At 40.4% G+C, this 24,064-nt stretch overlaps 1 protein-coding gene across 1 annotated transcript; it reads right to left on the reverse strand.

Moving 5' to 3' along the window:
• Positions 1 to 3,560: 3,560 nt before the first annotated feature.
• On the reverse strand, positions 3,561 to 23,864 carry uts2r (urotensin 2 receptor). The gene is made up of 4 exons (XM_058062669.2): positions 23,300 to 23,864; positions 21,246 to 21,970; positions 18,957 to 19,335; positions 3,561 to 4,064 (listed from the first exon to the last, which is right to left on the reverse strand). Exons 2-3 carry the CDS (start codon positions 21,957 to 21,959, stop codon positions 18,958 to 18,960), a joined length of 1,092 nt encoding a protein of 363 aa, XP_057918652.1. The 5' UTR covers positions 21,960 to 21,970; positions 23,300 to 23,864; the 3' UTR covers positions 3,561 to 4,064; position 18,957.
• Between the last annotated feature and the right edge of the window lie 200 nt (positions 23,865 to 24,064).

Raw genomic sequence — 24,064 nt, forward strand, 5'->3', positions numbered from 1 at the left:
GAGAGTCCAATTAAGGTGATCAGCCTCTGGCCTCCATGTTTGTGCCCCGACCAATCACTGATGAGAAATTAGGAACAACACAAATGACTTCTAAATGAAAACTAACTAAAGTGGCACTTAAACTTAAATGGCAACCAAATATAATCAAAGTACTAACCAGAATATATGTAAATAACAAAAGCCAACTATATACACAAATAGAAACATGACAGTGTAGGTGGGGCATACGCCTGATCAGTGAGAGAGGATTGGCAGCTTCCTTACAGTCGCACAAGGGTCACAGTATATACATATAGTCAAACAACCATTCACACTCACATTCATACCTGTGGACAATTTGGAGTCACCAATTAACCTAGCATGTTTTTGGAATGTGGGAGGAAACCGGAGTACCCGGAAAAAAACCCACGCATGCACGGGGAGAACATGCAAACTCCACACAGACATGGCCGAGGGTGGGATTGAACCCGAGTCTACTAGCTGTGAGGTCTACACGCTAACCACTCGACCACTGTGCAGCCTCTGTGTAGGAATATGTGTAAATTAAACACAACATTTACCACACGTACACGTGAAACCTGGTGGTAGAACAGTGGACCTGCAAATAGAACAAACTAAGACAGTCAAGTCAAACCTGGTACTCACCTGGTACTGAATACTAAATAGTTACAAAATTCCACACAAATAAAATGGCAGTCAATATGAAAAACGGCTTATGCATCTTATAGCTTATTTTACTGTAGGATTTGGAAAACGGAGCTCGCCAAAGGCAGAGCACGCTGATCTGTTTGGTGAGAGCAGAGCGGCTTCTCAGCAGATCTGGCGGGGAGAGACAAAGGCCACCAAAGCCCACCAAAGCCCACCAAAGCCATCCCGGGGCACATCCAGCTCCTGCCCTGGGACTTGTGGCCGCCGGGACATTTCAGCGGGAGATTGGAGACCTCCATAAGTGGCATTTTGCAGCTGACAATAAATAGAACCATGCCGGGAGTGTTGGATGCCGTCGCTTCCCTGGTGCAAACTTATATCCAATTCCCATCACTAAGAAGCCCAAATGAAACAAGGATTTCATGCCGGATTCCCAAACATGACTGAAGCCATACATTGCACCCACATCACAAACAAAGCACCATCACGTCATGAATCCATTTTTCACTGAAGTAAACTTTCCCAAATCTCATGAAAAAACATTGTCTGTTGAAGTGTTAAACATGCACCAACCTGGGTGCACAATGTCAAACAACTACTAAAAGGTTAGATTTATCTGTAGTACCCACAGTACTTACAGATGTGTTTGTACTTTCACACATTCTCCATTTCAGTCATACAAAATTATTTAGTACCTTTTATCCACACAGGTTTATAAGTAATCATTTCTACTGAGGTTCTACTGAGTGAAACAGCACCACTAAGGCATCTCATGAATAATATTAGCAGGTAGATAAATAAATGTATTCATATTCTCCAAATTGTTTGTTTTGGAAGATGGGAGTCAATGGCAACTCTTGTGCAGCCGCAGTATTTATGAGTAGAAATCATAAAAAAAGAGCTTCTGATGAGGTGACATCAAAGTCAGTGTTCACCTGTTTTGCTCATGTACACGATTTCTCCTGGGAACACGGACGTTAACGTTGCATGCTTGTCTCCTGTCGCTCAGTGAATTTAAGAGATGCAAACCTGCAACTCCTGCACATGGATTTCGTACTCAAAGCAGTCTAAATGTCATGAAAATGGCACATACTGTTCACGCTGCACTTTACATTATGTTGTTCATATTTGGTATCTATCTATCTATCTATCTATCTATCTATCTATCTATCTATCTATCTATCTATCTATCTATCTATCTATCTATCTATCTATCTATCTATCTATCTATCTATCTATCTATCTATCTATCTATCTATCTATCTATCTATCTATCTATCTATCTATCTACAGAATGACAGCAAACGCCATAGTTGAGAAAAGGATTTTACTATTACACATGGACATTACACATAAATGATGTTTAAAGCAAATCATATGGTTGTATACAGTGTAAATACATTAGCTATCGTTTGCAAGCAATGGAAGCCCCATGGCAAACATTACAATATTACATTGATCTAACATGAAAGAAAAAGTTTGTTTGGAATGGTTGGAACTTTACAAAGTAGTATTAAGGTTACAAAGGAACAAGATGAGATTTTAACATTACTAAGTAGAATGTATAATTAAAAAAGCTTAATAACATTTTCCAATATGTGCAATATATCTACTACAATCTACTGCAAGAAACAATACAAGCAGTTGATGTTTGCTAAATACAAGGATGAAGAGTCTTGAACCAGTCATGATGTGCTATATATATCACTATATTGACACTTACTATCGTACCCATTATGTCATTGGATGCTCATATCACCTCCTACTTCGGTACATGACAAAAAAAAAAAAATAATAAAAAATAAAAAAACTTAAACTATATTAGGAAAGCAGGAAGTGAACAAATGTAACAGTTACTGATTGTAAAAGTACCAGATGGAGGGGTAGGATTTAATAAGCTTTGCTTCTTCCTACTCCTTTTGGACATGTGGAACTGTGAACTGATTATGGGATGCACTCAATTGTAATCTGATGTTCAAATGAAATAAAACCATTATAATTACTATTTATGACAAATATAACATCTTGAACTATTTACAATTTTCACATTTTCAACTGAAGTGTGTGTGCCAGCGTTTGTGTTCCTTTCGGTGAGTAACCTCCTTCGTGCTGCACGCCCTGATGCCTTTTCAGTTCCTGGTTGCTGCGGAACATGTACGGTACATCTATGGAAGAGATGCATGCCGAGATCTTATAAAATCCACTTGTACCACCTTGGGGTCGTTATTTTGTGATAAAACTGCACCCGACATCATCTCTTCTATTGTGGAGTTGAATCATCACCTCTTTGTGCCTCTTGTGCAGACGTGAAAATTATAAATATGTCTTTGGTAGAGAAAAAAATCCTATTCTAACAAGAAGAAATGTTGCATTTTTGCATAAGAACGTTGAAATATTTTGAAAAAAATGGGCCAAGTTCATACAAATAATATGCTTTTTCACCCTTATCACAAAGCTGAGATGCAGTTTTTCTTCCAGTAACTTCTTAGCATATAGAAAAAGTTTGGACACTCCTGGTTTGGGCTAACAACAACGTTTATTTAACAGCACGGTAAGGTTCAAATCCCCATAAGTCTTCCATCCACCGATAACTAACACAGTCATGCTTTGAGTTAACGTTTCCCAGATTCACATCCGGAGCCAAGATACGTAAGCCCACGTCTGACAAACAAGACTGCTGCTGTTTCCGAAGATATATTTGCTCTTTGTTAGACATTAAACTCATCTGTTGGTGTTTGAAGTTGCCTGATGGCGCAGATATAACCACAACTTTCTGGTCCAATCTCTTTGAACTTCAAATGTTCGATTCCTATAATCCTATAATTCCTAATAATGAGCAATGAATGGTTAAACTTCACATTGTTAATATTCAGAATGAACTTTAATAGCGCATAGAAGATCATCAATTCAAGACAGGTTGGAATACTTTATTAAGCTTGACGAAGATGGCGCTGACATTGTGTGAAGCCGATCACCTGTGCAGTAAGTAACCATGCATTTCTTTTCAGCCTGTTAAGAAAACATACGAACACAAGTTCATGGTTTCTGTCGTCGGCTGTGTACACAATCAGCCTTAATTACATCATCACAATTTGGAACAGTTTTGCATGCAGACATTGCATAACAAGAAGCACAAGACGGTAAACATAGTTAGCAGAAAAGGTCTTGGCCATGTTTCATTCATGAGAAAAAGACAAGAGCAAATATACAGTATATGAATAGGCGTTGGTTTGTTTATTTTACACAGTCTAACAGCTCCAGCACGGAGATTCTTTATATAATATGTGCTAAAGTACACACTATTCATACTCTTTTTTGTCTAATTACTGAATTCTGTTGATGTTATAGAAATGGAGAGTCAACTGCGTCTGTCTTTGGTCCTTTTCCTTTCTTCCATCTGCTCATCTCAGTTTTATCTGTCAAGGATAGAGAACATAATTGTCAAGTCTTGAAAGCACTCAAACACCAACACATAACATTTGGTGGTGGACTCACGGACAAATACAGGGAACCAATTGTCTTCGGGCACATTAATATTAATACAAATATTCTACCGCTACTACAGTGAGAATAAAGTCAGTAAGTTCAATCTGAATTTGGGAATTTTGACAACAATTTTGTTAGAATGACAACATTGTTGTTCGTTCATTCACTCATTTTCTACCGCTTTTTCCTCACGAGGGTCGCGGGGGTGCTGGAGCCTATCCCAGCTGTCTTCGGGCGAGAGGCGGGCTACACCCTGGACTAGTCGCCAGCCAATCACAGAGCACATATAGACAAACAACCATTCACGCTCACATTCATACCTATGGACAATTTGGAGTCACCAATTAACCTAGCTTTTGGAATGTGGAATCGAACCCTGGTCTTCCTAGCTGTGAGGTCTGTGCGCTAACCACTCGACCACCGTGCCGCCACAACATTGTTGTATTAAACAAAATATTTTACAACTTCATACTCTCTTTCTTTTTCCAATATGTTTTGTGTGGCCTGAATGTGATGGTATCAGTATTACATCATACCCCAATTGAAGAGATGCATGAAAAAAAAGATGATAATTAGATTTGATTTGTTATTTTTACAATATGTCTATTATTTCACTTTGTGAATATATTATCAACATACAAATTCAACTTCACAACTGTAGAGGGAGGCTTAGAGCAAAAAACTCAACTTGCAACTGACTGAGGAATCTGCTGTGTGACAATATTGTCCTGCAACACATCATGTACCCATACACCATATTCATCTTAAATAGTACATTGCAGAAGACCTGGATTGGAATCCCAAAGTACAAAAGGGAAGAACAGTCGGTTCAACAGTGTGGCAGGCTGCACACGTATGCCAATGGATACCATCACCAAAATAGCCCAGTCGTAGCGTGTGGTTTGGCATTGCAAAACCTGACACTGACGCTTGACCCAGTGCACCGTAAAGTTGGTGGCAAATCACCAAAATCTCAAACGTGTGAGCAAACAGGCACACACGACTCCTGGTTCTGCCTTTCTTGCTGCTGCTGGGCAGATTTACACTTTGGATCTGACTCTGTTAGATGATGTTCCTCTGTTAGTTCCTGAGCTTTCATCTCCACAGCAACCAAACAACCCTCATTTTGGAGTTGTTTGATCATACCTTTAATGCAGTCAAGACAACAAAATGGACTAAACAGACAACAAAAGGGAAATATTTTCATACCCCGCAACTAAATCAAACAAAAATAAAAGGAATCCATCAAGTTACCTAACAAGCTCACTATTTGATAGCCATGTAAAAGAGCCAGATGGTGACCAATATGGAATTTGGATAAAACAACAAAGGAGCTGAAGGTCAACGTCATGAACCTGCACCCTCTAAATCAGGGGTCTCAAACTCAATTTACTTGGGGGCCACTGGAGCTAGGGTCTGGGTGAGACTGCCCCCCCCAAAGAAAAGTTATTAAAAACAGAAAAATATACAAACTTTTTCATTGCTTTGGTTCCGATTTTCTACAATAAAAGCGCTGATAAAACATTCCACTGTTCTCAAATATCTTCATTTTTATTTTTCTGCACAAAATAAGATGAAAAATAAATAAACAAATCAAGAATAAAGAAAATCAATCAATCAGTAATAAATAAATATAATAATAATAATAAAACAGCAAATAATAAAAACTTAAGAAACCACATATAGTTGGTGGGTAGACAAATTATTTTTTTCAGATTAAAATGAACAAAGCATTATTAGAGCCCTGTAGGCATGACAAAACACGACTATAGTCACATTTATACTCTTTTTATTTACAACATATTGCGCAACTGCAGGGTCTTGAGACACATGCTAACTCGCAAACTAGAGAGCTAGCGACCTAAACGGTAGCCTCCAAGTTATTTCCTTTAAACTTAAAAAAAAGACTTACCACTTCCACACGGATAGGGAGGATAACTATTAAGAGTTATTTAACCTTTAAAATGAACATTAATCAAACGTAATAATTTTTACTGGGTACATGATACCATACAGCATCCATATCAAACTTGCGCGGGCCGCACTAACATTAAACTTTCATATCAAGGCCGGGGCCTCAAACTAGTGTCCTGCGGGCCACATTTGGCCCGCGAGCCGCATGTTTGAGACCCCTGCTCTAAATTCTCAATACCTCAAACAGACCCCGGCATAGGTTTGTGTGTGTTGAGATCTGTTTTATAGTAGCATTCTGACATGAGTGTTAGTCCCAAATGATCGGTGTTTTATTCCAAATCAGTTAGGGAACTCTTGAGGATGGAGGGGCTTAGTGTGTGTCTTCCTTGTCCCCAATACCCATAGCAATTGAGTCATGTTTAAATAGCCCGGGGACAGAAAATAGACACCACAACGACTCCGCGCCCCCGCCAACCTTCTGTCCATTTGTTCGTTCGACACCTGTTAACTTGAGATTGCGATGCATTTGGCCCAGCGCCCTTCTCAATGATTTGTCCCTTTCATTACCATCCTTCCACCACCACCACCCCCCTTTCTAATTTGTACCGCTGTCCTGTTCCAGGAGTGGCAGTCAAATGTCCTTATCACCCACGTGGCAGCATCGGCCAGTCAGCTGCATATTTCCCCCTGATGTGTAAAGGCGTCATAATCAAAAAGTCACTAGACTAAATGAGCAGTTCACAGTAGGCTGTCCATGTCTGGGTTCCATCACTCAAGGTTGACCAGTTGGAGTCAAAGCTTTGCATATGCTAACTGGATGTCATGCAGCCAAATACATACTATACAGCACATACAGTGTACTTATTGGGTTTTTCCCAAATAATAAAATGGGGTGTTGAACCTTAACACTCAATATTTACAGGGATGATTTTTTTCCATTTCCTGTATTGACATGTTATTTGAGAGCAGTTTTTTCTTCCACTTCACACCCTCAGAGATTTAAATCAATCAACCTTGCAAATTAATATGTTCCAGCGTCATATTAGGGTGTGAAGTTATGACTTATTCCGTGGAAATCATATTGATATCTGTCATTGATGCAATTAGAACTGGGGTGAATGTATACTTGCAAGTTATTTAGCATTGAAATATGAATAGTAAGCAGTAAACTGAGAATTGGCTGAGAATTCAGCACTGCACTGTGTGCTCCCTTTGGACCTATTTGTTAGAACAGCACAGACATCATCATGCACTCATCACACTCAGCCATTGCTTCCATCAAAGAGATCAGAAAAAGCTTTCCATGTGCAAATATCTTCCTGGATGCTTGTACAGCACAGGGATTACGGCTTGGACAGAGAACAAAAGAAGGTATGCAAAAGGTGACTGGAAAAAAGGTTTTCCAAAAAACGGTAGATGGACACCTAAAGGGACGTGCGTCACGGAGCACAGTTGTTTGACTCCAGGGATTACGTCAAAGAAAACAACTCTGATTTAAGTAATGAGGACGTTCTCGCCACCGGCCGTGGCCATGTGTGGGTCCCTCGGGTGGGGGGACACTGGGGCCTGGCGCCTTCTGACTGGGGCTACTGAGACAGACTTCCCGGGCAAATGAGGATAATCCGGAGTAGGTTGGGCATCGTCTGAATTTGAACAATTCGCGGGGGGTGCTGGAGCCTATCCCAGCCGTCTTTGGGCAAGAGGCAGGGTACACCCTGGACTGGTGGCCAGCCAATCACAGGGCACATATAGACAAACAACCATTCACACTCACATTCATACCTATGGACAATTTGGAGTAGCCAATTAACCTAGCATGTTTTTGGAATGTGGGAGGAAACCGGAGTACCCGGAGAAAACCCACGCATGCACGGGGAGAACATGCAAACTGAGATGGCATGGAATTGAACCCTGGTCTCCTAGCTGTGAGGTCAGCACGCTAAACACTAGACCACTGTGCCGCCCTAGGTTCGGTAATGTTTTACATAATAAAAACAACACAAGATACTGTTGGTATTAATAATAATAATAATAATAATAATAATAATAATAATAATAATAATAATAATAATAATAATAATAATAATAATAATAATACATTTTATTCGTACAGTGCTTTTCAGAGTACTCAAAGACGCTTTACAGTAGAGAAAAAATAACTAAAAATAGAGTTGAGTAAAAACAGAGTAAACGATGCATAAAAAATGAATTTACATATTATCAGCAATGTGCTTATTATTACCTTATCACACGCTCCCAGCATATATATCAAACGATACATTGTTAGAGATTTTTGGATGACAGTGTAGCACGATGTGCACCTCTTTCCGTGACCTATAATGGATTTTTACAATGTCACGCTGTGGGCCACGGAAGGCTTAAAACTGAGATTATCCCATCACAGATCTAAAATAGAATATCAGACAGCAGCCCTTGACCTTTTCACAACCTTGTTTAACCATGCTGATAGATTATTTTACAAGTACGTGTACATAAATACTGTATGTCCGCGTCGACCATGCTGTACAGCCCGCTACGTCTAAACTGACATTGGTAACACGTTAAAAGTTGTTAGTTGTTAGTTGCTTCCCTAAAAATCTGGTGTTTGGATTCTGTATTCACTTGTTAACATACAGTATACGTTCTCTGCATGTGTGCTTGTTTAATGGCTTTCTCCTTGGTTATTTGTGTCAAGGTGGAGGCCTACAGCCCCAGGATGTTTGTATCCTCGTGTCACATTTCACGTCATGAAAAGCAATGAAGAATGTATGAGACTTGTAAGATCAGAACGATGACTTGTATTAATGTTCGACGGGAGAGCCATAATTTCCAGGAAAAACATTGGGATAATGTAGGGATTCACGTTTATATGTCTTAGTATGAAGTTGACTGGAGGCTAATGGTTTTTGTGCTCGCTGAAAACAGTACAAAGAAACCAAGGTTGTTGGAAACCTTAGCAGCATTAGGCCTTTTGAATCAGATAAGTTCGATGCAGGAGATAAGCAGCACAGCTACGCAATATGTCAGTATAATACTGAATGCTATGCTTGACTATGCTAAGAAAGGATAACAGAGCAGCGCTTTGTGAAGGTGCCGGTTTGAAGATATTGCCACGGGGAATTGAATTAAAAAACCAGAAAGTCAGCATATTGTTAGAATTAATTCCGATGTCATTGATGTCGTTAGTTTCATGCATGAAAGAATGTATAGTTTGTTCTTAACTTTTTTTTACTTTTTAACTCTAACTAACAAAAACCGACAACCAACCTCCCTTGAGCTCTACCAATCCCAAAAGGTCAACTTCAGCCCCCATTTACAGTGAAGTCAATGTCTTTATTTTTGCTGTAAACTGAAAATGCCTGCAAATGGCTGGCCACCAGTCCAGAGTGTACCATGCCTCTTGTCCAAAGTCAGGTGGGATAGGCTCCAGCATAATAAGCAGTATAGAAAAAGAACAGATGGATGAAAACATTTGGGTTTGATGTTAAGATTAAACACAAAGTGTGGTATAATTATTAATTTTTATGATCAGTTGGGTTTGCAATTGTACATTCCGTCATGTGTATCAATATTCATTCATTCATTTTCTACTGGGGGTGCTGGAGCCTATCCCAGCTGTCTTCGGGCGAGAGGCGGGGTCCACCCTGGACTGGTCGCCAGCCAATCACAGGGCACATATAGACAAACAACCATTCACACTCATACCTATGGACAATTTGGAATGTTGGAATGTTTTTGGAATGTGGGAGGAAACCGGAGTACCCGGAGAAAACATGCAAACTCCACACAGAGATGGCCGAGGGTGGAATTGAACTCGGGTCTCCTAGCTGTGAGTTCTGCGCGCTAACCACTCGACCACCGTGCCACCCCGTGTATCAACATTCCTTTGAAAATAGATTCCAAATTCCCAATCACATCTACGCCATAATACGTATAACAAGTCAATGGAAGACCCTGCTGAGTTTTTCCAACAATCCCAAAGTCTGCCAGAAATAGTCACAATTGCAGCACGGTTATATTTAACGTTTTATTTAAAGAAAGGCATTCACCGTACGATTGAAGTGTTTTCAAAGTCCAAGCTAAAGATTCATTCTCACGTTGTGGTCTCACTGTTGATGACTTGAGTGCTTGCAGAGTGTCGGCGTCATTGCTTGTATCCCAACGATGTCTGTTTCAAGTTTTTGCCGAGTGTCATTTGTGTGGAATGCTGATCGTTAACAGCACCACAATGCACTTTTCCTAAATGTGTGTCCCGGAATCTGCGCCAAAAATTCAAAGAAAGAGACACATCTGTTTGTCTGTCTGTCATGGGTTACGTCAGGTCTCTTAGAGGCAGTATACCATTTTCTTTATAAGCACAGGTGCAGGTAATCTGGGTTTGTTTATCACTTGCTTGCTTGACTTTTCCATCTGCTGTTTTAGTTTCCAGCAGCATCACAATGCAACGTTCTCAGCTCCTTTATGCATCACTAGAGTCATGCTTTTGTTGTAGCCTTGGATCATTAAATAGAAACATCAGTCAATGTGAACAGTTTGTAAAGACTGCATGAAAAACAGGCATGCACACGTGACTACAGGAGGGCAGGATAGTCGCTACGTATAAAAAACACAGTCACACGTTCATAACATAATTTCAGCCGACCCTTCAGAATTCCTTTGTCACACATGTTGTTAGTCTCTCTCGCTCTCTTTTGTTGTTGCTCTTTGTCTGGAGTCATTTAGCTTGGCTAAAGTTCTTTGTTATTATAATGACAATATTTCTAGAACAATTAGCTACGTCCTTCTATTGTAACAAATAGCCATGTACTTCAAATGAGTGTGTTTTCACTCATTCATTCACAAGGGTGGCGGGGGGTGCTGGAGCCCTCGGGGCCAAAATTTTCCTCGTGTTTAAACTCATTCTCATTCATTTTCTACCGCTTTTTCCTCACGAGGGTCGCGGGGGGTGCTTGAGCCTATCCCAGCTGTCTTCGGGCGAGAGGCGGGGTACACCCTGGACTGGTCGGCAGCCAATCACAGGGCACATATAGACAAACAACCATTCACACTCACATTCATACCTATGGACAATTTGGAGTGGCCAATTAACCTAGCATGTTTTTGGAATGTGGGAGGAAACCGGAGTACCCGGAGAAAACTCACACATGCACGGGGAGAACATGCAAACTCCACACAGAGATGGCCGAGGGTGTGAGGTGTGAGGCTGTGAGGTCTGCACGCTAACCACTCGACCACCGTGCCGCCGTGTTTTAACTCAACTTTTGTAAATATCCCCATTAAGACAACTGTAACACCTGCCTTCCTGTCTTGTGTGAAACTAATAAAGTCAGCATCTGTCAACCATCGGCCTCTTAACCCCTCCCTCAAGCTTTTTATTGCCACCTCCTGCCATGCAATCATCTTCTAGCTGTCTTAGTCCACCATATGGATATGTCTTTCTTCTTCATATCTTAATTGCAATAATTACGGTAATTCATTTACCTGCAAATTACGTTTATGAGGTGTTATGACGCCTGCAGCTCCAACAGGAATATTTCCTGGGTATGCAGCAGCTGCATGGCCAATTAATAAGATGCACATGCTGGGGGGTTTTCATCTATCCACAAGTAGAGTGCAGCATCTAGGTGTTTAACAACTTAAGGCATCTTTAAGTCACTGTTAGATAAAGTCAATGAAAAAATAAAGATTAACTTTTGAAATTGTAGGGCTCAGCAGGCAAAGACTCACACTGTGCTTTCAATTTCCAATTAAGGTGCTCTCTGATTACATAAAACCATAAAACCAACTAATTACATAAAACCATTAATATTTGGCCAACTCAAAGTCAAATACACATTTTGGTAAATGTCCTTTAAAAGAGATGAAATTCTCATAACTAGAGGTTTGGTTATCTTCCCATGTCATTGATTAGGTGGCTTGTATGATGCCAGAGCCTTCTATTGGTTTCTATTAGCACACTTTTTCATAGCTGTTTTTGCGGACCTTTCTTGGAAGTTATTTTGGTTTTCGTATGCAGCTAAGTACCAGTAGTAGCACACCAGAAGATGAGTGTGAGGTGAAGCTCCATCAGAGAGAGATTTCATTTAATGGTAATGGTTTTATTTCATTTGAACATGCATCAGATTACAATTGAGTGCATCCCATAATCAGTTCACAGTTCCACATGTCCAAAAGGAGTAGGAAGAAGCAAAGCTTATTAAATCCTACCCCTCCATCTGGTACTTTTACAATCAGTAACTGTTAATTTGTTTGTAATTTGTTCACTTCCTGCTTTCCTAATATAGTTCAAGTATAATAATGTAATAATACAGTAAAGTCTCGTTATATCAATATCGGTTAAAACGAATTACTACTTATTACGATACTATTTTCATTTCCCGGCAAATTTCTAGTCTTTTATGATATAATTAGTTCTGTTAGTACGATACACGGTTATTATGATAATCCGGTTACTAGGATGCCCTTTTCATCTCCCGCCAGCCAATTTGGTCTGCTTATATCGATACAAAAGCAGCTTAAATCAATCTTTGCCTAAGGATTTCAATACCAAAAAAGAACACGGCGAACGGCTGCTTCCAGTCAACTTTATTTTTCAAAGATCCGCCCACTTTTAATGCAGTTCGGCGCAGGATCGGATATATGGATAGTCTGGTTATATCGATATAACGAGACTTTACTGTAATAATAATTTCTATTGTACATTCTATACCTGAAGACAGCTGGGATAGGCTCCAGCACCCCCGCGACCCTTGTGAGGATAAGCAGTAGAAAATGACTTTGTGGCAAGACTTTTGTCCAGCTCCTATCTGTTCTAATTAAAGGATAAAAGTCAATGGACGATCCCAGACTTTGTATTCTTATACTAAGCATATTTTTTGCCTTTGGTATAAGCCCTTCCTGATTTCAAATGAGCAACTAAAGGTCAAGTTAGTTATTGTTCCTCCAACCTTTGCCAGAGACTGTATGATTGATGAATCACAAGCCGCAAAACAACTATGTTCAAAAGGCTGGAGTCCAACTTTAAATTTGAAAGCAGTCGAAATCAGGCCATTTTCAGGACTTTTGACTTTTGTGTTTGGCAAAAAACATGAATGCTATTGGGAATGTTATTTGACATTGTGTGCTGGTCATCTACTGAAACCTCTGACTCAACAAAACATCCTCGACTTGGTTGACCTCCCCTGATTTAAGCCTATTATGAGTCACAGTATTTACAATATTAATCATTCGCTGGCATCATTTTGGTTTATTGTGGTAAAAAAAAAACATCTTATCTTATGATGACGAGGCAGGGAAATTTTAGATTAGCCTAATGCATTTGGGATTTTTAATTCACATTCGGGAGGAGAGTTGGAAAACATAGAAATGACCGAGTAGCCCCTTGAGGGCTTTCTATTTGTATTAGTGGATTTCACACGCTAATTAATAGCATGGCCTTGCAACAACAATGCAGTGACTCTGTGAGAACCTCACTTAAAAGGCATTTGATGTAATGAATGGCAAAAATATTCTTATAGGTCCTTTTTTGGCACTCATTGTTTAAGTCATCAATTTGTCTTATTGCAGACTGCTGGCATTCCGCATGACTCCACTCGGGTTATTTGTTTTCAGCATCTTGTATGAGGTTAAAATATTTATTCTAAGAGCTATCACTCTATCAGTTCTCCATCCCTGAGAGACAGATTTATACAATGAAAAGATGGTTCTCTGTTTGTTCGCACAGACTTGACACATCTGCGAAATACGCTCATGTCTGAACTACAAAGACGAGTTTCTTCCTATCCAGGATGATTTTGAGAATTAACTCCAGATACTCCAGTACTACCACAAACGTGTGGTCAATTGTCTCTGGTAACACACACACACACATGCACATTAATTGTCCGCCAATAATGGTGACTTGGCAACCATTAGCGCGTGTACTTGGCTTCAACCCATCCACTCCTGTCTTTGTTTCCTTTTGTTGCTCTGAAATATCTTGTCTTTGATCTGAGGTCTCGGTGGTTATCTTGTGTTGATGAGCTGAGATTCCAGAAAAGGAAGCCAGACAAGCCAGGTCAAACAAGCCATCCTATAACCGCGATCAAGATCTGTGGTCAGGAAAGGTGCCAGAATTGTCCAAAACCCCCAAAACAGTCCAGGCGGTACGCATCTGTACCCGATAAGCAACTCCATTCCATTTAGAACATACGCTAAAGACAATCTTGAGCCCTACAGAATGTTGTGGAATGCTTAAAAAAAACAACAATTTAGTTGTAATATATTGCATGCAAATTTGTACAAATTACTGTTTACACTGTACATTGTTGTTCATATTTGATGTAATCTATTTATTCTCCACATTATTATTTATTATTTATTATTACACAGGAGCCAGGCAACGACATTTCGTTGGCAATCTCACTGCTGTGTTATTGTGCAATAACAATAAAGAAAGTCTATGTCTATGTCTATGCAAGGCTTGCTGAAGAGAGGGAGTGAGAGCGAGTTGCATTGTGCAACAAGCTGTTTATTGATGGTCCTGCTCCATGACTGTGATTTATTGGTCTAGATTAGCCCAGAAAACAGTGAGCATCTCCCAGCGAAGAGACCAGTGTGCATGCATCTTGACTAACACTGATGGATGATGTTTTGGTTTCCAGTGCTTCAAGCATCACCCCCCTACCCCTCTCGTGATAATGTCAAAAATCCACGTTTATAATTCATCCGCACCTGCCTGATTGATTTTCTGTGACGGAAATACACAAGCTATTCAGCTAAGAACATGAACACAAGACAGTGATTGAAATGATGGAAACATGGGACCGGGTTCAAACATTCAACCATGTTTCTATGGTCTAGAAAAGGGAGGTCTTGGGGAGACCACTACTAAAGAATGAACTAGATTCTTACCTTGTTAAATAATTCAACATTTAGGACGTGTCAAGTGAGACCATCCCCAATGGTCTCCACAACAAACAATGAGATATCCGATAAACCAAGCAAGGCATCTCCCCCGCCAAGGAGAACACAACATGAAATTCAACTTTCAAGGTCATTTATAGAGCATAAGCTATCTTTAATTTGACATCTTGCTAAATGTAGCTCGAGCTGGTGTTGCCGTTAAGAAAAGAAGGGGGAGGTGGAGTACTGCAGTGCCTCTGCGTATATGACATTTCTCTCCATTTTATCGTCCAATTAGCAAGAGTGATGGCGCCATATTAAAGACATTACATGGGAAAGTCATGCTGTATTAAATGTTTCGTTCTGAAACATTATATTATTGGCAAAATGCTGACAAACAAAAACGAGCACGCTCCATCCGCTATACCGTGCACTCAGACGGTAGGCTCGGCTGGGCCCTTTGACATCTATTTAAGGAAATGTGAAAATTCTGTAGTTTTTACTCTAAAATAAAAAAATGATTATTTTTATTATTCATTATTTATTATTAAAAATAATTGAAATCATACAGAAAATACAATTATACCACAGTTAAATGGACACATATTCATATATATTAATATTGCTGTGCCTGTCCCTGACTGTCCCCGGCCCTACAAACTTGCCATTCCATCCATGACATTTGGGCAGCGTGTACTGCTCAGGCCGACTAGTGGAGACAAATAAAATCTGACACCTGACACTTTTGTATATCATTAGAAGCTGAAAATATGCGCTCATAACAATCTGAATTAATCAGTGTCCATGGGGTATAAAAACATGATAAAAAACTTGTCATTAAATCATATACAAGTTAACTACAAGTTACGTAATACGCGTCTTCTTCTACGTTGTAACCAAGAACAGACTACTCACACATGATCATGACCTGTCATGTATGTGTGGCAAAGGCCAGTTTAACACCACAGAGGCAGAACAAGCAGCTGTTCTCACGTGGACGACACGGATGGCCCACACGGATGGCCCACACGGATGGCCCACACCGTTCGCCCACTAAGACTCAGCACTTTTGGGATGGAATGGTCAGATCGTATCAGAGGAACTACAATTACCAGAGACTAAAATAGGAAAAATGTATAATATTGTGATAATTACATGCATTCCAATCAAATGTAATTTAATGTTGTGTTTGTATCTTTGAGAAACCGGTTTTGCGGACTGAAGAGATTCAATATGAAAAATAAAGAAAAGTTATGTCATGGGGAAAGTCATATTATTCTTTTTTTTTTTTTTTACAAGGTCAGCATCCATCTTGGAATGGCAAGCCTGAATATGAAAAAGTGATGCCTCTGCAGTTGCGCTGACTGGAAAATATCGAGCAAATATAAATCAGAGTGAGTGACAACATTGCACTGACAATCTTCACGGCTCATCTCACATGGCCAGCCAGCAGGTGATGACTGGCGATGAAGGACACCACAGTGGTTAAAGGTTCCTCTCACGGCTCCTCACCCTGGATCATTTTGCAACACCTTCCAATCTATCATACTCCAGAAACCATTTCCATTATGAAATCACGACAATGCTAAGGTCATCACACAGCAACTTAACACTCAATGGTATACCACAGAAATATATAAACATGTACAAATACAAGTTTAAAATGAAAAAAGATCTATCTCTTGGTATATAATACTCATACTCATACATAATACTAATATATATAAAAAACGCATTAATTGGTGATGTCAGCTTCCATCTGGGCTTTTGGTCCTCTGGTTTCCTCTGGTGGACGGAAGCAGCAGCTAGCAACCAGCTGCTTGTCCTCCAATTAAATGCTTCGCTCAAACAAAATGCATTTAGGAAACATTATAATTGTTTCCCCCAGGTCTAACTCATATTGCTACCTGTTTGTATATTTATTATGTTGCTGTGTGATGAGTTGAATGATGTTTGCAAGATGACACCGTGAATCAGGCTGTCATCTTGAAGAATGGCCTTCTGAAATTTCCAGTTGGTTGACAAGCCTGTCAGGTTTTTTCATATTTCATGATTTGCTTTTGTTTGGTTTATCATAAGATTATTGTCATGATGCTGTATTAGTGCATGAAATGAAAAGTGCCATTGACTTAGGAAACAAGTAATGGCCGCTTTTCACGTAGTCCTCCCGATGAAAACAAAAAGAAGTAAAAGACGGCTGAATATGTTGTTGGGATCGGGCGTTTTTGGCTTTACATGAGTTACGACATCTTGAGACACTGTAAGATTCCCATGATCTCAGACAACACATGACTTTGGAGACCAATCCAAAGCTTCTTATCACAATGGCGCACAACATCAATTACCATTTCTAGTTTCCAACATGATTGAAGTCAGTGTAATTGCAATAGTTCTTTCACAATCACCGAAGTACAAAAGAGGTATTGTATGTACATGCCTAGAAGACCTTTAGGAGACGGGAATCCAATTGCTATTACGTTACGACAAGAAGATCAGTTTAATAAGTCCTCGTGTCTTCCTTAGCCGTTTGCCACAGATAAGGGTCGCTTGAAAGTAGTGCTGACATTAGCAGCACTGGTCTGGGACTAAACGCTTTTAGATCAAAAAGGCTATGCTTATTTAGCTCTAATGGGGGTCGAGGCCTTTTACTCTTCAACTTAGTGGAATTTATAGTGAAAATGTGTGCTTTTTGCTACACGGAATCTCCTGGGATGGGGCATTACAGCTAATGTACGGCAACAGTAAAACATTCCTACAGCTTTAGCACTGAGATAAGGGAGGAAGATATCACTTCATTTTGGTGCTAGTGTTTGGAGTTGTAACTTCACTATTTGAAGTTCAAATGTATGTCCTGGTTGTGAAACATATGGTAATGGTTTAATTTCATTTCAACATGCATCAGATTACAATTGAGTGCATCCCATAATCAGTTCACAGTTCCACATGTCCAAAAGGAGCAGGAAGAAGCAAAGCTTATTAAATCCTACCCCTCTATCTGGTACTTTTACAATCAGTAACTGTTACATTTGTTCACTTCCTGCTTTCCTAATGTAGTTTAAGTTTTTTTTTATTTTATTTTTGTCACGTACCAAAGTAGGAGGTGATATGACCATCCAATGACATAATGGGTACCATAGTAAGTGTCAATATAGTGATATACATATTTAGCACATCATGACTGGTTCAAGACTCTTCATCCTTGTATTTAGCAAACATCATCTGCTTGTATTGTTTCTTGAATTGGCTCATCGTTGTGCATTGTGATGAGTCAATAATAATCAATATGGATGAATATTTTATTCAGAGCCTTTTTTCTCTGAATGACGCCAAATAAATAATCAGATTTCATCAGTTTATTTTTGTTTTTACTAAAGTGTAAGTAGATAAAATACAAAGCAAATTGATTAAAAAACCAAACAAGATGTTTATGTGCTGGACCAGGACACTTGGCTCTGTCATGAGATACTAATGATGATATGTCAAAGATGCCATATCATTTCACTACAAATATGTTTTCTCTGTATGGATAGAAAATGTTTACATTACAAAATACTATCAGAAAAAAATAGCCAAAAGCCAACATACGTAACCCCCACCCCTGCTCTCTATACCGACTATTCAATTTGCTTTGGCATGGATGGAGACAATTTCTAGCTCATTTTGTTCACACATTTGTACTTTCTTTCCTGCTCCATAGTAAATGTCATCTTTTTTCTCTGTAATCAGAAGAGAGGAAGTCAATTCACCTCCTCAGAGTATTTAACAAAGACATTGATTGTGTCAGCCTGAGGATGGAGCCAAGAGGATTGAGTATTGAGCTTTTTTGCTCCAGGTCTCCCCCTACGGTGGTGAAGTGAAATTTACTTTTAAGCCTCAAAAGTGCAAACCAAGTAAAACATTGATGCTAATAATGGTAATGTAACAGGCCATCACAATAGGTCATAAAAATGTTCTCTTTCATTTGCACCAGACGAGCACCCACTTGAAGTAAACTACACCAAAAGGTGCTAAAAACATGTGCCTACCTTACAAACTGCTGTTGTGTGCACGCAGGGAGGCTGTGTGCGTCAACATGAAGCTCTCCGTGCACTGCTGACTGCTGGAGGATGGCGACCGGCGCGGTGAGCGATGAAAACGACTCCTCCGGTTAAAATAGCTGCCGGCTGACCAGGACCGGTTGTGCTTCCTCAGGTACTCCTTGTGGTTCTTGGTGAGAAGAGTGTAAAGGAATGGGTTGATGCAGCTGTTGGAGTACGTCAGACACGTCGTCAGGTAATTGATGTTGCGCTTGGCTTTGTAGGACAGGGGCAGCGATGGATGGAACTGGCCCAGAAGTTGCCATATCCAAAAGGGCAAAAAGCATGCCCAGAAGAGGAGCACAATGGTAAAAATCAGGTAGAGAACCTGGAAACAGACAATAAAAACACATGGAACACAGTACAATAACAGCATGTATTATGAGTAGGTTACCGACCCCTGTATATACTTTTACTATCATTTTCCCTTTGTACTCATGTTTACATGTAACAGAGCAGTGATTCTCAACTAATTTGGCTGCGGGGCCCGCCATCATCCTTCAAGGAAAAGCGTCAACTCAAATTGCGGAAAGTTTTGAATGCAAACTTCTCAAATGTCTTATTCATTTAATCAATCACATTTATTTATTTATATTTACACTGCAAAAAGACTGTTTGCGATGGTTACGGGGCTGCCTCGAGGGCTTGCAACATAACTTTTGAACATGTTGCAAGCATACCCCGCCTTCTTCCTGTTGGCAGCATGTAAGCTGCACCCCAGGTAACAAACACATGCACGGGAACCTTTGCTGAGCTCCGGTGGTGTTATTTTGTGATCGCTCATTAATGAGGAGACATTAAAGTGCACTTTGAATTTGAGCTAGTGCAAAATAACACATTGTGCCGACACAAATTGCAGAAAATGAGGACAAAAGACTAAGTCGGGATGCTTGTCTGGATGCAACTATTTGCTAATCTGACGCCAGTGAATACCACAAACACGAGGTGCGTTCAGGAACATCGAAATGACACTATTTTTTTGGCATTGACCCCAAAGTTGAGAGTGGAGTCATTTATGAATGAATGAATGATCGCTGTTTTGTGGTCGCTGTTTTGTGTCGCTTATCCTCACGAGGGTCGCGTGGTGTGCTGGAGCCTATCCCAGCTGTTTTCGGGCCAGAGGCGGGGTACACCCTGGACTGGTGGCCAGCCAATCACAGTGCACATATAGACAAACAACCATTCACACTCACATTCATACCGCAGGAAACCGGAGTACCCGGAGAAAACCCACACATGCACGGGGAGAACATGCAGAGATAGCCGAGGGTGGGATTGAACTCTCTTTGTGGTTGAATATGATTGATTATTCATTATGACTATGGAAAACCTTGAGAATTATATTGCCGTATTGTTATCTTATCTTATCAAAAACATGTTGTTCCCCCTCAGCCAACATCTGATCAATCAAAAATTGAACCGATAGAGTGACACATGCTGTGACATATTTTATTACCCACTGCAGATATTTCTAGCATGTCCACCATTTGACGTAAGCGCTAATGGTTTTCCTAATTACTGGATTGTGATTCTGAAGCTGATGGCCTCATCATGGTCACTCAGATGGCTTCCTGCTACGTGCGCTATGTGGTTATGTATGCTCTTATCATGCGGCCACTTGACATGAGTCCACTGGCGGTGACATCTGTTGGCAATGTGTTTGCTGAGAAGGAGAAGGTCAGAGGCACACACTCATCAATTTATGGTGATACAATAGCAGGAAAGGGAGAAGCTGTTGAAAATTGCAACAGACCGACTTTTGACATTTAAGCCCACCTCTACAAAGAATCTTGGCTAAGATATTTGTCAAAAGCAGTATTTATTGTCATTCTCTGGGAACAAGCAATAATTCACTGAAGTTTCCTGAATGTTTTATTGATAGAGGAGCCAGAAATGGGATAATTTGGCATTTATCTTACGGTACTTTGGCCATTTTTTTAGCCTTGTTTTTAGCTCTGAATGAATGTATGGAGGGGCGGCACGGTGGTCCAGTGGTTAGCGCACAGACCTCACAGCTAGGAGACCAGGGTTCAATTCCCACCCTTGGCCATCTCTCTTGGTCATCTTTTTTTTTCTCAACTGTAAAGCATCTTTGAGTACTCTGAAAAGCGCTATACAAGTAAAATGTATTATTATTATTATATTGTGTCTGACATCTTTCAAGGTCAGTGTTATTTTTCATCGCCACAATCCCTCAAGTTTGGGAAGAATGCTAAAGAATTTTGCAGATCCACTTACCTTCTGATTGGGAAGCTTATTGGTCTGTTTGAAGGTCTCCGTCTGTGAAACCCAGTAAGTCCGTGCAAGCTGGATGTAAAGATAGCCAATGATCAATCCGGGGGCAACAATGCTTGTGCAAAACAGGAAGGTGATGTAAATCTTGTAGGACAGAGGTAACAAGGTGGGAAGACACATAGCCTTGTTGCCTACTGTCATTAACTGAATACTAACGATCATTGGTAATGTGAGAATAAGAGACGCAGCCCAGACTAGCAGAGCGATGGCCTTCCGATAACTCTTGGACCGTTTCACCGTATCCAGCGGCTTGAGAACTGCAAAGTAGCGCTCAGTGCTCATGATGGTCAGTGTGAAGATACTGGCGTGCATGGTCAGGAAGTCCATGCTGATAAGGATCCGACAGCCGACGTCACCAAAGTACCACCCCTTGAGGAAGTGCGTACACACTACAAACGGGATGGTCAGCAAATATAAGAGATCTGCCAAAGCTAAGTTGATGATGTAAATGTACATCGATGCTGCACTCCGCATTGAGTGGCACATCACTACAAGGGTGTAGATGTTTCCCAGCACTCCCACAAGGCACATGATGGAGAGAATGGTGCCAATGGTGAAGGTGGCGGCAGTGTCCTCATGAGAGCTCTGGGGTTGGTCTGTGGCATTGGTGCTCCTTTCCACCAGGACTCCCACAGACTCCATGGACACCGTGGTCATCTCTGAAGATACTGGAACAGAAATGGAAGGGGTTGATGCAATGACAATGCTATCCATGGATTCATTCATTCATTCAGCCAGCCAATCACAGGGCACATATAGACAAACAACCATTCACACTCACATTCATACCTATGGACAATTTGGAGTCGCCTATTAACGTAGCATGTTTTTCGAACCTGGAGAAAACGCACGCGAGAGAACATGCAAACTCCACACAGAGATGGCTGAGGGTGGAATTGAACCCGGGTCTCCTAGCTGTGAGGCCTGCGCACTAACCACTCGACCACCATGCAGCCTCCATGGATTCATCGTTTATCTATTTTTCTGTTCATGGTCATGGCGGGGTAGACTTGAACCAAGCTGTCTGGGGACGAAAGGGGGCCTGCACCTTGGATTGATCATTATTGATCATTATTGATTTCATAAACTAACACACCATAGTTAACATATTTAGAGCATTTTTAAGGAATCTATGTATGTTATGTTGTATATTTTGTATTATATGTACTGTTATATATCTTCAATTTAGTAGTCCTCTCCAAGAGAGGTTTAATTTGGTGGAAATGGTCCAAACTACTCTTTATGCTAAAGGTTGCCAACCCCTGGTTTAGGTCAATTAAATGGTACGTATGTAACATATGATGTGTCATTATTGAGTCATTATTATTGAGCACTTTTTTTTCTGTAGCGATATGTAGAAAGTCGATGGAATTGGAATTTGTAATGTAAATCCAGCTTTTGAGTGCGGACCGGTTTGCCAATCAATCACCTGGCGATTTTGAATGTAGTGTTGATTGGGAATTGATTCCCCGCCAAAAGTCATATGTGAACTACTACACTAAGAACGGCCCTCTTATATCATTATGACATTGATTATGTGTTTTCATACCCCGAGACACCTCGGACTGTTTGTGTATGTTAGGAGACTAAACTTGGACAACGGCCATTCTGAGATAAATGATAGCCAACACGCTGTACACTTCTCAGCCAGCTCTGAAAATAGCTCTGAGCTTTTGCCAAATGAGTTTTTACACCATGTGCTGTTTGATTCCGAGACAAGACCTCTTGCTATCTGTGATTTATATTGCAAGAATAATGAGAATGTGATTCCTGAATAAAGTGAATTGGTAATATCCTGGAAGAGAGTGATTTATCTCTGCCTGAGTTCTACACCGTTACAATAAAATGTATCATGAAGGTATGAGTGCGCCATCAAGTTCCTGCTTTTAAACCATCTGGTTTAAAAGCCCTGTTCACATTATTTCATTTCATGCTGTGTGTCTTTCATAACTAAAAAAAAGTATTACCAAGTATTACTAAAGTTTTATATGCATCACCTGTGTTGTCTTGCTGGAAAGAAGACTTCAACACTTTGCTGCAGGTCCATCCGTCATGCTTTTGTCTCAGTGTTCCCTTTGAAACTTTGCAGTTATCCCCAAAATGTCACACTCCATAAAAGACTGGCAAAAGCTTCTACTGGTTGTCTGCGAGATGAAAACAGCAGGTGGTGGAACAAGAGAAAAAAAAAATAACTATATCCAGTAGACTTGCGAGAAACCACACAAAAACAGAAGTCCAACCATTCCAGATGAGTCGGTCACTGGGAAATAAAGCCCAAGGGATCTACATGTGGTAGCTTCACAAGTTCTCTTCTATTCCCTCAATGGAGCTGGCAGCATAAACAAAAACATATCAAAAGACATATAGAAATCTAAAACAGATGTTCAATCAACTGAAGATGTACGCAGTGGCGATCACAGTGGGCTACTTTTGCCAGACAGAGCATGTGAGTGGGAATGAGAGGTAGTGTAGGAAGGGGAGGGGGGACAGAGAGAGCCAGTGAGGCTCTGTTACTCAAAAAGTGGGAGGGAGATGAGGAAGAAGAGGTACTAGGATATGCACTCTGCTCTCTCTCTCGCTCTCTCTCTTTCTGTAACACTGGTGATCTATTTCCATACGATGTATAGCACAGGCACCTGAGACATTACACACTGGCACGATACACAACAAAAAAACACACTCACTATGAATTAGGCACCACAGAGACAGACAACACTGTTTTGTTCAACAATAAGTTTCTACGAATGAACGGAGAGTATCAG

Source organism: Doryrhamphus excisus, linkage group LG2 (genome assembly GCF_037039965.1).
Source record: "Doryrhamphus excisus strain RoL-2023G ecotype Guam linkage group LG2, RoL_Dexc_Guam_v1.1, whole genome shotgun sequence".
In the NCBI taxonomy this organism is placed as follows: domain Eukaryota; kingdom Metazoa; phylum Chordata; class Actinopteri; order Syngnathiformes; family Syngnathidae; genus Doryrhamphus; species Doryrhamphus excisus.

Bases quoted from the DNA above. Each gene is read 5' to 3' on its own strand.
- uts2r (XM_058062669.2), bottom strand. From the start codon at position 21,959: ATGACCACGGTGTCCATGGAGTCTGTGGGAGTCCTGGTGGAAAGGAGC. The intron at 19,336-21,245 runs GTAAGTGGATCT...GTCTGTTTCCAG, and splicing joins ATAAGCTTCCCAATCAGAAG to GTTCTCTACCTGATTTTTAC.